Below are 15,742 nucleotides of genomic sequence, written 5' to 3'. Positions count from 1 at the left end.
CGTCATAATAGCAGTTGGCGAACGCGGCGGCCCGGTCGCAGCCGATCGGGGCTGGTTTGAGCTGGTGTGTTGTCATAGTAACCAGGCCGGGCCTATAAATAGAGGCTCTGCGGCGCTTGCCGGGCTTTGTCAGGCGGAGACGTTGGGAGGTTCTCAGCGGCAATAGCCGCTCACCTGCGCGGCAGCACCAACAGCGGCGCCGGGCTCGTTCTCGCCGGTTTTATTCAGGGCCCAGCCCGCGAGGCGTTGAGGGGGGCGCTGTAAGGTTCGCCCGTTTGGCCTCTCAGCAGCTGCCGCGCAGGGTGAAATAGGCTGCCGCCGCCGCCGCCATCGAAAAGGGACCGCTGTTGCCTGAGGTGAGGGGAAGAGGCCGGGCAGAGAAGGCGGCCACGTGGATGGGGTGGCGGAAGGGAAAAGCAGAGGCCGGGCTGGTGGAGGGACGGGGGTAACGAGACGGCACGGAAAGGAGCCACAGGGGAAATAATTTACACGTTTTTTGGGGGGGGGGGGTTCTGCCGCAATGGTGTCCTTGAATTCTCCATTCCCGTCCCCTACATTCATTTCAGGGTCCAATGGTAAAATAATAATAATCAGGACCAAAGCCTGCCTCTCTATCTCTCTCTTTTTTTTTTTTTGGCTAGCTTTTTACTTAGACCCATTTTTTAAAAAACATGCAGCCTTTCCCCAGCGGGTCAGGCCCTTTACCCCATTGCGGTGGTTTGGCTGTACGGCCGACAGGGGTGGGGTGGGGTGGGGTGGGGAACGGGACAAGGTTTCGGACGGTGGGGGAGAGATGTGCCTGACTCTCTCGTAGGGGCGTGCTGGCTCAGCCTCGTTTCCCCGCTAGGTTCGGAGGGGCGGGAAAAGAGGAAAAGGGAATGAAGGAGAGGGGGAAAAAAAAGACTGCGGCGGCGGCTCCTTTGCGGTTTCGCTGCAGCGATTCATTATATATGTATGTATGTGTATATGTGTGTGTGTGTGTGTGTGTGTATATATATATATATGTATATGTATATGTATGTATATGTATATGTATATATTACACACACACACACACACACACACATATATATAATATATAATAGCATAATATAAAGCTCTGGAAAGTATTGAAATGGTGGGGAGAAAATGTTGAGAAACGTCACTAGAACACCTAGTTTGTCTGCGTAAGCTGTTGGTAAAGGGGCATCGTCTTGGAAAAGGCAACGGAAAACGATGTTATTGATTTCTGCTTCCCAAACACAGAATGGCTTCAGAAGCCGCTTAGAACCGGATGTTGTTGGCTGCCAGACTTGTCTGTTTGTTTGTTTACTGTCGTCCTAAAAAAATGCATATTGCAGCTGTGGCACCGTTTTTCTTGACCTCCTGCTCCATCCTCCGCTTCGGAGTTGTCCCTTGCCACGTAAGGAGAAGCTGGGGTGGAGTTGGGATTGCTTGGTCATCCTAAGGTTCTTTAAACTACCATATGGTTGGTGAGAGGCAGACATGGCCCTAAGGCAGGAGAGGACTAGCCTAGTTTTTGCAGCCTTATGAGGATAGTTATTCCTGGAAAATGATGACATACCTGAATGTTAGTTTAGGAAACTAACTAACAGCTGCTTTTATTTAGAGCGTTTGAGCAAACAAGTTATCAAGGAAAGACAGTTTGATCTAGTAGTGGTTAAGGTTGCTGGGCTTAGAAACCAGGAGAATCAGCTGGGTGATTTTGGGGACCATGAGACTTCTACTTCCACCTTAGGAATGAAAGCCAGCTGGTAACTTTGAGCGAGTTTCAACCCACTACATGAGCTTGGGCAACAAGTTGGTCAGTTCCTGTTGCAACCATGGACCAACGCTCAGTTGAAAAAAGTCGACCCTGCAGTTGCAGGACAGTGTCACAAAAAAAATAATAATAATCACATAAATATAAGATACTATTTGGCATTCTAAAGAAATTCTGGGACATAAATGTATTTTATGATTACAAGAAGAATTTGCTTACAATAAAGATAGTGCTACTATGAAGAATTAGAGTAGCATATTTTCTTAAACATTCATGTTAATGTACTGTGGTAAAAGCTCAGCTGAATTTGCTTGCTATTTATGAGGTTCTGTAATGAACAATAATACACTCAGTGTATTCTAGGTCTTGTGAAAATTTTACGGTTACAGTATGGATTTTGAAACCATAATGGTGCACTTGCTCCCAGGATTATTAAGGATTGCAGCCTTGTAGAATTTAAGGGAGAGGCATTATTACTTATGAAGAAATAATAAAACATTAAATACAGTCTCTGTCTGTGTGTGTGTGTGTGTGTGTGTGTGTGTGTGTGTGTAAAAATACACACACACACACAGTTTCAAGATGTAGGTGAAGGGTTGGAAAATTACAATGCATTTTTAAAAAATAGCTGCTTTAGTTCAGTGCAAAGAAGACAGCAAAAATACATTTTGAAAATTTTCTAACATACTTTCTCAGTAAGTTTTTGGGATTTCAAGAATTCTGCATTTGACAAGTAGTTTTATAAGACTGAGTTTTGTTCAGAACATATCTATATTCTGAATAGTTCACACTCATTTAGTTTCAAGTATGGAGATAATTTATCACATTCCACCTGGTTTTCACTGATATAAAAACATCCACATTCTCCCAGTTACCTTAATTTTTTAAAATTATCTATAGAAAATTTCTGCAATCCTGTTAAGGGGCCAGGAGATGGCAAAACTAGGCATTTGTAACAGTTTCAGAATTTTCATGATGCAACTATTTCACAGGTCACTTCAATTCCATGTTATGATTTTGTTTTTGGCTATTGTGTATTGTTAGTAATTTGGCATGTTACTAAAACTAATTGTACCAAGACTTTCCCCTTAATGCTTATCAGACTATATACATGGTGTTTCAGAGTAATGAGCACAAATAAATAGACTGTGATTAGCATTCTATTTTTACATCTACTTGTTCTGATGTTGAGTCAAAGTGCATCATAGTTGAACTATAAAAAAATGTATCACCAAGTTCATGTAGTTCTTATTTCACTTGGCTGACTCAGATAATGAATTTAAAAAAAATATTTTTTTGTTTACAGTTTGTTCCATTGAAAATCAATTTGGTGGTGTAATTGAATATTGAACAAGATGAACAGCTTTAGTGCTGAAGAATTCAATTTTAGTTTTCTTGATGAAGGCTTTACTGCAAAGGATATTGTAGACCAAAAAATAAATGAAGTTTCTTCTTCAGTGAGTATATTAGTTAATTAACATTTTTTTAAAAAATGCCTGGAGCTATTCATAATGTCAACAGTTGGCAATTGTATGTTCGATTATGAATCTTGTCTTTGTCCTTAGGATGATAAAGATGCTTTTTATATTGCTGACCTGGGAGATGTGCTGAAAAAACACTTACGGTGGTACAAAGCCCTTCCTAGAATTTTTCCATTCTATGCTGTCAAATGCAATGACAGCATTGCTATAGTGAAGACTCTGGCTAGTCTTGGGGCAGGATTTGATTGTGCCAGTAAGGTAAGTGGCTAATTTTAAATGATTAATCTTTGGTTTATTGAATCTGAGGTTTTATGTATGAGCATGTAAAATTATTTATTCTCTTCTAGACTGAAATACAACTGGTCCAAAGTGCTGGAGTGCCCCCGGAACGTATAATATATGCAAATCCATGCAAGCAAGTCTCTCAAATTAAGCATGCTGCAAATAACGGTGTACAAATGATGACTTTTGATAGTGAAGTTGAACTTATGAAAATTGCAAGAGCCCACCCCAAAGCAAAGTAAGATAACTTGCAAGCAAATAGTTTTCTGTTTGTTGGTCTATATAGGTAATTAAAGAGCTGAGATAAAATTACTAGTTTGTGAATTGGACTGTTTTATGCAACATTTTAGGGAAAAGAAAAATATATGGTATAACTTGTTTCGCAAAAAGGCTTTGCTATTTTCCTTAAAATGCTTGAGAGATTTTTTTTTTCTTTAAAAAGTTTTCTTAAACGTACAAATGCCTATGCTTACTTTTTCAGAGTTCTTTTTCTTTGTGAATTTTAAACTTATTTAGGCTGGTCCTGCGAATTGCAACAGATGACTCAAAAGCAGTTTGTCGCCTGAGTGTTAAATTTGGAGCCACACTAAAAAACAGCAGGTTGTTGCTTGAGCGAGCAAAAGAACTTGACTTGCATATTATTGGAGTCAGGTGAGTGAATAACATTGGAAAAATATTTCTCTCCATTATCTTCATTTTAAAAATTGGCTAAACTCTACCAATTCTTTCTCTCTCTCCTCCCCACCCCCCAAGTTTCCATGTTGGAAGTGGCTGTACAGATCCTGAGACTTTTGTGCAAGCTATTTCTGATGCACGATGTGTTTTTGATATGGGGGTAAGTAGAATCTAATTTATTTGAGCATTAACAAAATTCTTAGAAAGTTTCTATCTCAATTGTTGAATGCAAAATATTAAAATGTAATTAGCATTCTTTATGAATTGGTTAGATTAATAACTTGAATCAGCTAAATTTCTTGTTTAAAGCAACTCTTGCTTAGTTAACAACTTCTGGTATTTATAGAACCATTAGTATACAAGGGTAGTAAAATTGACTGGTATTGTAGGAATCTTATTAAATCAATACTTCTGTATTTTAGGCTGAACTTGGTTTCAACATGTATTTGCTTGATATTGGCGGTGGCTTTCCTGGCTCTGAAGATGTAAAGCTTAAGTTTGAAGAGGTATGACTATTTTAAACCACACAGCATGTACACATAGTTATTACTTTTGATTCATAAGAAACTTTCATAATTCTGTTCCATAGCCATCTTGATTCTGCTTCTCTTTTCAAGCATATCTAGTGTTAATAGCATAGCTTTAAAACTAAAACCAAGTTGATGTATGATAAAATCAAATACTAGGCTTTTATTGTATAATCTTGAATTCCTGTATTTTAAAGCAGTGGTATAGCCAGTTATGAAAAAATGTGTTCTCAGGAATGGTCTACATGTATTACAGTAACATTTTTGTTATTAAATATCAAACTGGAAGCCTTGAATTGGTTAGATTAAGACAGATATTTTAATGTGGAAATCTGAGTTTTAATGTATCTGAGGAAAAGGATGATAAAACCATTTTTGCCATTTAAGTTTATCTGAGCAATCAAACATGAAAGAACATGTATAGCTGAAACAGATGCATAAAAACATATTACAAACGTAACGATCTGGAAATTTACTGAATATGAGAAAGCTTTAAAACAAAGTCATGAACAAATGGATATGTGACCTATTATTGTTTCAACCTCTGTTCTAAACACATAAGTATTTTCCTAGTCTACATTTTCCCTAAAAAAGAACATAAAACTTCTTTCAACGTATACAAGTTTTCCATATATCCTATCATTTGGTCCTTATTTTCCAATCTTTTGGAATAAAAGTTCAATGGAAAAGGCTAGCTAAAATGTAAAGATACAGAAAAAATATATTTTAATGTAAGAACTGATTATAATTTATTTTTCTCTCTGATTCACTTTTAAGATAACCAATGTAATTAATCCAGCTTTGGACAAGTATTTTCCTCCTGATTCTGGGGTGAAAATTATTGCTGAACCTGGCAGATACTATGTTGCATCAGCTTTTACACTAGCTGTTAACATAATAGCAAAGAAGATTGTAATAAAGGAACAGACTGGATCTGATGGTATGTAATGATCTAGAATTTTTTATAGCTGGAAGAATAAATTCCAGTTAAAACTTCAAATTCTGTGATTAGAAATTTTATAGTTAAGGCAGAAAGAAATAAAAACTTCTCTGAAACCTGGGAGCCAGGAGGAGAGAAAAATAATCAGTTATATTAAAGACCTGGTATTAGTATTCTCTCAATTCATTCTTTGCTGCATTGGAATTAGGAGGGCCCAGTGTCATTTAAAGCCTAGCTGGTGCATTCCAGCACAATGTATGTTTCCTGATTTTTGGTTTAATATGAAAGAGGTTGAATTATGTTTGCTGTGGAATTCACATTAACAAGAATATATTAACTTTCACCACTTTAAGAAACTTTTCTTTTTGCTATTATTTAGGATTATTTTTCCCAGAAGTATACAAAAACATAACTCTGTAAAAATGTTGGTATTGCTATCCCTCTTTCCCTATAAAGACCTCTTGTTCACCCTGCAGAGTGAATCAAGAAATGAGCTATCAAGATACCTTTTTCCTATCTACCCTTTACCTGTTTTCAGACCCACCCACCCCATTTTAATGATTGTGGTATTTTGCAATTGCTCTTAATGCAGGCCTACCATCTTTTTTTTCCTGTGTGATTGATAAAACTTTGCATATGTGAAAAAGTACAGGTTGTCACAGTTCATGCAGTTGCTATTCAAAGTTACAGTGGCACTGAAAAAAGTAACTTATGCCCATTTTTCACATTTATAATCCTTGCAACACCCCCATGGTTTTGTGATCAAAATTTGGGTGCTTGGCAAGTAGTTCATATTTATTGATGGACATAGTGTCCCAGAATCATAGTGTCCCAGAATCATTTGGACCTTCTGACAAGCAAAGTCAACGGGGAAGCCAGATTCACTTTTAAGTTAGTATAGCTGAAACTAACTTAAACAACTGTGGCAAGAAAGGTTGTAAAATGGGTCAAAATTCATTTAACTGTCTTGCTTGGCAACATAAATTGTTAGCTCAATTGTGGCCGTAATTCAAGGACTACCTGTATGCAAAGGCTTAACAATATTGATTTAGTACTATCCTTGATTTTTTTTTAAATAAATGAAAATATGGCAGAATGTTCAGAATTGGAATTTCTATCTGTAATAAAAATGTTCACTTTTTCTCCAAATAGATGAAGACGAACTGAATGAAAAAACTCTTATGTATTATGTTAACGATGGAGTATATGGATCATTTAATTGCATCTTGTATGATCATGCTCATGTTAAGCCAGTTTTGCAAAAGGTACATAATACATATTTATATAACATGTCTATTGGAATATAGCTTTAGGCAACAGGTGTTGAACAGACAGCTTAGTAACTCCAGATTCTGTTCAGTAATGTATCTCCTTTCCAGGAAAAGAAAATGAGAAATCACTCAGGAAAACTGTAATTACTGTATACATTTCTTATTTTAGCATGATGCAGTGGACGAAAGCAAAGTTCAAAATCTATACTAAGCTGATTTTTTTATGTTTTGTCTTAGAAGGGGGAAAATAATAGATGACTTACTTTTTTCCCCTCGGGGTTTTTATCCCTGGGATAATTACCAGGGATAATTACTGGATCTCAACAATGCTGTAGAACAATTTGAAAAGTATATTGAATCAAAACCTAAATTAGTTGTTACATTAACAAAGTCCAAGACAACTAATTAGAGATACACATTGGTAATCAACATGACATTCCAACTAAAGCTAGCAAAGAGGTTTATATCAAAATTAATAATTATACAGTTAGCCAAAGTTGTGTTGTAGTTCCTTGATTCCTAAAATATTTCCTAGTATAGAAAAGACAGGTAGTGAAATAGGCAAAAGGTGACAAATTATTCAGCTGTAGGATGGAGAAGCTTCTACAATATACTCAGTTATGAACACCACATAGTCTACACACTTCCCCTAATTAGCTTATAACCTAACAAAAAATGGGTTCTGACCAGCTGGTTTTCCTTAATCTTACTTTGAAATCATCTTACCATTTAGAAGACAGCTTGAGGAGAAAGCCTGGCTGTTGTTGGGCATGTCTTGATTATTAAAATTAATATCCATCTTGTTATCTGCCATGAGGGCTATAAAATGTTTTCTGAGTAAGTCTGCAAAGATACTACATTCCATTTGCATATAAATGGTTTGATTATTTCTTGATTTCTGTTCCTCTGTATATCAAAGTAGTCTTTCAATATTTTATCCTGTATTGATCTTTATACAACTTGATTTTGTGTTTAATTTCTTTCAGAGATCTAAGTTGGATGAGAGAATCTATTCTTCTAGTATATGGGGACCAACTTGTGATGGCCTTGATCGTATTGTTGAGCGTTGTGGTCTACCAGAACTTCAGGTTGGAGATTGGATGTTGTTTGAAAACATGGGAGCCTATACTGTGGCAGCCGCTTCTACCTTCAATGGATTTCAGAGGCCAACAATACACTATGTAATGTCAAGGACAGCATGGTTAGTACTCTTGCTATTTATGCTTTTCATTCTCTAGAAAGTGCAATGGAGTCTCTTTAATTTTATTTGAATGAGCTGTGAATAAACCTGCTTTGAAAAATGCTGGAGGACAGATAGTTTGGGTTTTTTATAAGGTATAGTGCCTTTGTTTAGAACTGATTTCTCACAAGCCTTCCTCCCTCTGTGTAGCAAAATTGTATAAGACACACACACTCACAAAAACTTTAGAAAACCAAGATTTTGCAAAATAAAGCTCCTTGTGACTGCAGAGAATCTGATGTCTTGGAAGAATTGAATGACATGGGCAAAGCAGTACTTAACTCAAGATTCACTATTTTGTGGAGCAACTGAAATGATGTTACCAAAATAGGCATCTGTGCCATCTTTTCATTCTTTAAATAGCTACTGAGGGTTAATTTGTGTATTTAGAAAATTATTGTAGCTTATTTGATGTTGATTTTTAGATTTGTACTGATCTCTTGTTTTTCTCCCTCCCGTCCCCCACATGTTAGGCAGTTGATGGAGCGGATAAAGAAGCAAGGATTTCAAGCAGAAGTAGAGGACCAGGATGTCCCTTTGCCACTCTCTTGTGCCTGGGAAAGTGGAATTGAACACCATCCAGCAGCTTGTACTTCAACAAGCATTAACGTATAGATACTGTTAGCTAATGTGCAAGTTTAGGGATGAATTTTTATAGGACACTGGGGACCATTAACTTAATTCTTCCTAGAATTTTTAAATGTTTGAAAAGCTTAGGGTATGTGTAAATGTAACAAGATAGGTAAGTAGAAGGGGAGGTCACATTTATCTGTGTGTTCCTATGGAAACTGAATATTGTTTTATATGGATTTCTATTCATTTCTCAAGTATGCTACTAAAACTGAACTTTGACTGTCAAGCAAGCATTTGTAGCTTGTATATTTGGCAGAATGGTCTGCATATATTATTGTGACCTAATTGTTTTTCAATAAAGTCTATTATTAGAAAAGTAATTCCTTTTTGGTTGTGAACTGGACTGAGTAGATGTCAAGATCCTCCGTTGTCATGCCTTTGTTGGATTTATATAGAAAGTACTGCATACTGACTTTAAACTTGCATTAAGCTGAAAACTACAATATACATAAATCAGCATCTTTTCAGGATGTGAATCAGAAGGCCTCTGGGAAAGGAACTTGTTTCCACTCTTCAACTTCCACCCTGCCCAACACAGCCTGGTTGCACACATTGGACCATGCAGCTTTAGCACCTTAGATGATCAGTGTTAAGTGATATTACTCTTAGATTACTTTCCAAAACCGTTTTTAAAGGCCCCTATTTAAAAACAGAATGTTAATATTTTGAATGGTGTGTTTGAGTTTTGCTACTGTTATTTTAAATTTGAAAACTGAAATAAGTAGGACTCTCCTAGACCAGTTCCAATTGTCTTGCCCATTTCTATAATTACTAGAGGATTACTAGAAATAGGAGAGGCCTTGCGGGGTCTCCTCTTAGCCAGACATGGTAATTAGCTCAAGATCTGAAACTAATGCAAACTCATTAATCCATGGGCGGTCCTTGGTGCTCTCTGAGCTTGGTTGGTTTCTTGCTGACAGTTCATTACCCGAACTAGGTAATATCAGTGCTAACCCATTAGTCATTAGTCCATAGGATAAAAATGCTTCTAATTCAGTGAAAGCTCTTGTTTTAATATTGGGATTTATTTAAAAGGGAGAAGAACAAAACAACAAGACAAAGTGACTTGCACTGCATTCTCAACTGAAATGTGATTGACTAACTTGTGACATAACACGTTGGGTAGTTAGCTTATACAGTTGTGCTCATAAGTTTACATACCCTGGCAGAATTTATGATTTCTTGGTCATTTTTCAGAGAATATGAATGATAACACAAAAACTTTTCTTTCACTCATGGTTAGTGGTTGGTTGAAGCCATTTATTATGAATCAACTGTGTTTACTCTTTTTAAATCATAATGACAACAGAAACTACCCAAATGACCCTGATCAAAAGTTTACATACCCCAGTTCTTAATATGGTGTAACCATAACCCCTAACTCCTTTAACATCAACGCCAGCTTGAAGCCTTTTGTGGTATGTGTGGATGAGGCTCTATCTTCTCAGATGGTAAAGCTGCCCATTCTTCCTGGCAAAAAGCTTCCACTTCCTGTAAATTCTCGGGTTGTCTTGCATGAACTGCATGTTTGAGATCTCCCCAGAGTGGCTCGATATTGAGGTCAGGAGACTGAAATGGCCACTCCAGAACCTTCACATTATTCTGCTGTAGCGGAATAAGGTCGGCTTGGCCTTGTATTTAGGATCATTGTCATGTTGGAATGTCCAAGTATGTCCCAGGCGCAACTTCCGGGCTGATGAATGCAAACTTTCCTCTTTTGGTATGTTATCTTTTGATAACATACTGCATCTTGCCATCAATTCTAACCAAATTTCTTGTGCCTTTGTAGCTCACACATACCCAAAACAGCGATCTACCTCCGTGTTTCACAGTAGGGATTGTGTACTTTTTATTATAGGCCTTGTTGACTCCTCCAAATGTAGTGTTAATGGTTGTGGCCCAAAAGCTCAATTTTGGTCTCATCACTTCAAATGACTGTGCCAGAAGGTTTGCGGCTTGTCCCTGTGCTGTTTGGTGTATTGTAAGCAGGATACTTTGTGGCATTTGTGTAGTAATGGTTTTCTTCTGGTGACTCGACCATGCAGCCCATCTTTCTTCCAGTGCCTCCTTATTGTGCATCTTGAAACAGCCACACCACATGTTTTCAGAGAGTCCTTTATTTCACCTGGAGTTATTTGTGGGCTTTTCTTTGCATCCTGAACAATTTTCCTGGCAGTTGTGGCTGAAATTTTAGTTGGCCTACCTGACCGTGGTTTGGTTTCAACAGAATCCCTCATTTTCCACTTCTTGATTAGTGTTTGAACACTGCTGATTGGCATTCCTAATTCCTTGGATATCTTTTTATATCCCTTTCCTGTTTTATACAGTTCAACTACCTTTTCCTGCAGATCCTTTGACAATTCTTTTGCTTTCCCCATGACTCAAGCCAGAAACATCAGTGCAGCACTGGATGAAAGATGCAAGGATCTGTCAGGAGTCCAGGAACTCAGTGACCTTTTATACACAAACACTAATTACAAACAAACAGATCACGGGTGAGGATGGTTACCTTTAATAGCTATTCAAAACCCTTTGTGTCAACCTGTGTGCATGTTATCAGGCCAAAATCACCAGGGTATGTAAATTTGATCTGGGTCATTTGGGTAGTTTCTGTTGTCATTATGATATAAAACAAGTAAACACAGTTGACTGATAATAAATGGCTTCAGCCAACCATCAACCATGAGTGAAAGAAAAGTTTTGTGTTATCATTCATATTCTCTGAAAAATGGCCAACCATAAATTCTGCCAGGGTATGTAAACTTATGAGCACAGCTGTAGTTCAGCACATTTTCCTGTTCCAGTTGATTGGGTTAATTAACCTGGGTTAAGCTTGCTGTGTGAATAGTGCTCATATATGCAAAATTCAGGATAATAAGTAATACACATTGAATAATTAATATTAATCACTATTGGATTTGAAGTGCAAAAAACTAAATGACCAGTATGTGGCAGTAGAAAACTACTTTTTGTGTCTGGTGGTTATCCGGAGTTTAGCAGCCCAGATCCATGGACATTCCATCCACTTCAACAGTTTCTTTTTTTAAAAAAGGGGGGGTGGAGTTCAAATCCAATAATTATGCACAGGTGACTAATCGACATCTCAATTATTTCACAGTGCTCCTGACAAGGTCACTAATAACCCTATATTTCTTAAGCACAATTTGCTTTGACAGGCCTTAAATCCTAACTTATGGGTGTTCCAATTTAGAAGGTGTGTCTGTAAATTGCTGCTGTTAAAAAATGCTGCTGCCAATTCTTTAGTTGGTGTGTATTTTAAAAGCCACAGTGTGCATCAATTGCATTGAATTCCACATTTTTTTTCTGGGCCTAATCTAAAGTGCTAATGTGAGAAATCTGTAATGCTGGAAATAGTAGAAGGAAGGAGACAAGGACAACCAGCTGTAAGGAGGATGGACTTACTTGCAGTGTTGATAGGTGCACCGTTGGAAGCTCTTGAAGGACCAGGCTGGGGAAAGATCCTCTTGGAGAATATATATGTGGTTGCTAAGAGTCCACAACAACTTCATGACACAATATGTCAATCAAATCAAAGCCCTTAAGATTTAGAGCTGGCCTAGCCTCAGGCAACCCAAGAGGAATCAAGAAAATTAAAGATGAAAGCCAAGCCCAGGTAATGAGATCTGATATATAAGTAGAGATCAGGAGAAAAGAGGATTCAAAAGAGATAACATGAAGCAAAAGAAAAGAAAAATCATAAAGTTTCTTCACAAAATAGCTGTATGCATGGCCAATTATAATCATTAGTTTCACATCAGGGCAAACTAGCCAATGCTTCTAAAGAATTTATATCTTTGACACAGCAATTTTCTGATTCATCCTATGTCCTTTTTTCAGCAAAATGCCCTGGCCATGCCAAGGCCCAGGTATAACTTGGCCATTGAGACAGAGATAGATTCTGAAACCCGATATATACTGCTCAAAAAAATAAAGTGAACACTTAAACAACACAATGTAACTCCAAGTCAATCATACTTCTGTGAAATCAAACTGTCCACTTAGGTAGCAACACTGATTGACAATCAATTTCACATGCTGTTGTGCAAATGGAATAGACAACAGGTGGAAAGCATAGGCAGTTAACAAGACATCCCCCCAAAAGGAGTGGTTCTGCAGGTGGTGACCACAGACCACTTCTCAGTTCCTATGCTTTCTGGCTGATGGTTTGGTCACCTTTGAATGCTGGCAGTGCTTTCACTCTAGTGGTAGCATGAGATGGAGTCTACAACCCACACAAGTGGCTCAGGTAGTGCAGCTCATCCAGGATGGCACATCAATGCTAGCTGTGGCAAGAAGGTTTGCTGTGTCTGTCAGCGTAGTGTCCAGAGCATGGAGGTGCTACCAGGAGACAGGCCGGTATATCAGGAGACGTGGAGGAGGCCATAGGAGGGCAACAATCCAGCATCAGGACCGCTACCTCCACCTTTGTGCAAGGAGGGACAGGAGGAGCACTGCCAGAGCCCTGCAAAATGACCTCCAGCTGGCCACAAATGTGTATGTGGCTGCTCAAATGGTCAGAAACAGACTCCATGAGGGTGGTATGAGGGCCCAATGTCCACAGGTGTGGGTTTGCTTACAGCCCAACACCGTGCAGGATGTTTGGCATTTGCCAGAGAACACCAAGATTGGCAAATTCGCCACTTGCACCCTGTGCTCTTCACAGATGAAAGCAGGTTCACACTGAGCACATGTGACAGACATGACAGGGTCTGGAGACACCGTGGAGAACGTTCTGCTGCCTGCAACATCCTCCAGCATGACCAGTTTGGCAGTAGGTCAGTAATGGTGTGGAGTGGCATTTCTTTAGGGGGCCGCACAGCCCTCCATGTGCTCACCAAAGGTAGCCTGACTGCCATTAGGTACTGAGATGAGATCCTCAGATCCCTTGTGAGACCGTATGCTGGTGCGGTTGGCCCTGGGTTCCTTCTAATGCACGACAATGCTAGACCTCATGTGGCTGGAGTGTGTCAGCAGTTCCTGCAAGACGAAGGCATTGATGCTATGGACCGGCCCACCCATTCCCCAGACCTGAATCCAATTGAGCACATCTGGGACATCATGTCTCGCTCCATCCACCAATGCCACGTTGCACCATAGACTGTCCAGGAGTTGGGGGATGCTTTAGTCCAAGTGTGGGAGGAGATCCCTCAGGAGACCATCCGCCACCTCATCAGGACCATGCCCATGCGTTGTAGGGAGGGCATACAGGTACATGGAGGCCACACACACTACTGAACCTCATTTTGACTTGTTTTAAGGACATTACATCAAAGTTGGATCAACCTGTAGTGTTTCTTTTCACTTTAATTTTGAATGTAACTCCAAATCCAGACCTCCATGGGTTGCTAAATTTGATTTCTGTTGATCATTTTTGTGTGATTTTGTTGTCAGCACATTCAACTATGTAATGAACAAAGTATTTAATAAGAATATTTCATTCATTCAGATTATTCATTACCACCTTACAAAATTATATCTAACTGAAAATGCCATTAAAAAACCAAGAACCACACTGCTGGCAATTATTTTGTCTTCCCTTGTACCATTCCCTTCTCTCTCTCTCTGAGTCACTTATAATGTCCTTAGTCTGACCTAATGTTGTTTGTACTACTCCTGTTAGATCCAGTTTCCCCAATCTTCACCTTTCTGTTATTTTTCCTGACTTTCTCCTGGTTCCTTTCACTTTACAAGCAATTTTCTCACTCAAATATCTCGTTAAATGCCTACATAAACTAGACATACCTTACATAATGTACAAGCACAGCCCATTTACTCAGATCATTGTGTAGGTTTATCATGTGACACCCACTGGATTAACTAAGCCATGTTTTAAATAGGTGATTCACTATTCTGATTCCACCTTGGGACAAACTTTTCCTGGGGGAATTGGAAATAAGCAATATGCATCTGAAAGGAGAAACAGCTATTTGGGATGAATGTCTCAGTAACCTTAAACAACTCTAGGAGGGTGTCACTTCATCTTACCTTAAAAAAACCATTTGAAAACAATAACAATAAACTGCAGTAGTCCAATTGGGGTTGTGAGCCTGCTTCATCCCACAATATACCAACAGCAATGTGTTTGAGAAATGAAAGAAAGGAGACGCTCTGTTTTTAGAAAGCCAGTCTAGGAATTCATCTTTGTATGACTGTAGGAGGAGATAATTACAGCACTAGCACTGATGATGTTCCATAGTGTGGGTAATGAAACATCTGAAAGAAAACAATCAAGCTTAGAGAGCACCAAGGACCCCTCATTTTAACCCTGAGCTACAAATATTTTCCTTTATTGGAGATAGTTCTGGATGATGTTCTAATGAAAGCGAACATATGTGTCCTAGGATACTGTTGCAGGATCCAATCTGGGTCAGTCACGGGGACCAGAGGTTTAATTTTCCAAACTTTCATACTCATGTTGGACCTCACCTCAGAGAACTTCTCTCTAGCAAGGTGTAACAATCTTACTCCCCATGATTGACTAGGGAAGTTATATTTAGCCCAAGTAAACCATTTAAGTATGTTGTAGAAATCAACAACCACTGAATTATCCCCATATCTTCCCCCAGGCTACCCATAAGTCTTCTCTGGATCATCTCTACTCCCTCCTCCCACCCTTCCATTTCCCCATTGCAAGAAATTTTCTCCCATTGGACATTGGTAGCAGACTATCTTTTATTCTCCATTTTGAGGGTGTCCAAGAAGATTATATAGAGGAGAGCTGACTTCCAGCTGCCCGCCTTTCTTATTTCCAAAGAAGTTCTCCAGATCCAGGTGGCAGGAAGCACTTTCATATTTGAAAAACAAATCACAGGACAATGACTAACTCAATAGAACATTTCAAGTGTTGTGATTGGAAGGATCGGTCCTGTTAAGAGTTTTGAATCTGATGACTGTTAGATCGTGGATTGAC

General features: G+C 38.7%; 1 protein-coding gene across 1 annotated transcript; it reads left to right on the top strand.

Annotated features, from left to right (window-relative positions):
* The first annotated feature begins 121 nt into the window (after nt 1-121).
* On the top strand, nt 122-9,131 carry ODC1 (ornithine decarboxylase 1). The gene is made up of 11 exons (XM_026695287.2): nt 122-356; nt 3,069-3,219; nt 3,328-3,501; nt 3,591-3,763; nt 4,042-4,176; nt 4,279-4,360; nt 4,623-4,706; nt 5,505-5,667; nt 6,820-6,932; nt 7,925-8,139; nt 8,652-9,131. Exons 2-11 carry the CDS (start codon nt 3,118-3,120, stop codon nt 8,791-8,793), a joined length of 1,383 nt encoding a protein of 460 aa, XP_026551072.1. The 5' UTR covers nt 122-356; nt 3,069-3,117; the 3' UTR covers nt 8,794-9,131.
* The last annotated feature ends 6,611 nt before the right edge of the window (nt 9,132-15,742 follow it).

The sequence above is a fragment of the Pseudonaja textilis genome, chromosome 1 (genome assembly GCF_049901715.1).
Source record: "Pseudonaja textilis isolate UNSWEBS1 chromosome 1, rPseTex1.2, whole genome shotgun sequence".
Taxonomy (NCBI): domain Eukaryota; kingdom Metazoa; phylum Chordata; class Lepidosauria; order Squamata; family Elapidae; genus Pseudonaja; species Pseudonaja textilis.
This window is presented reverse-complemented; position numbering and strand designations above follow the sequence as displayed.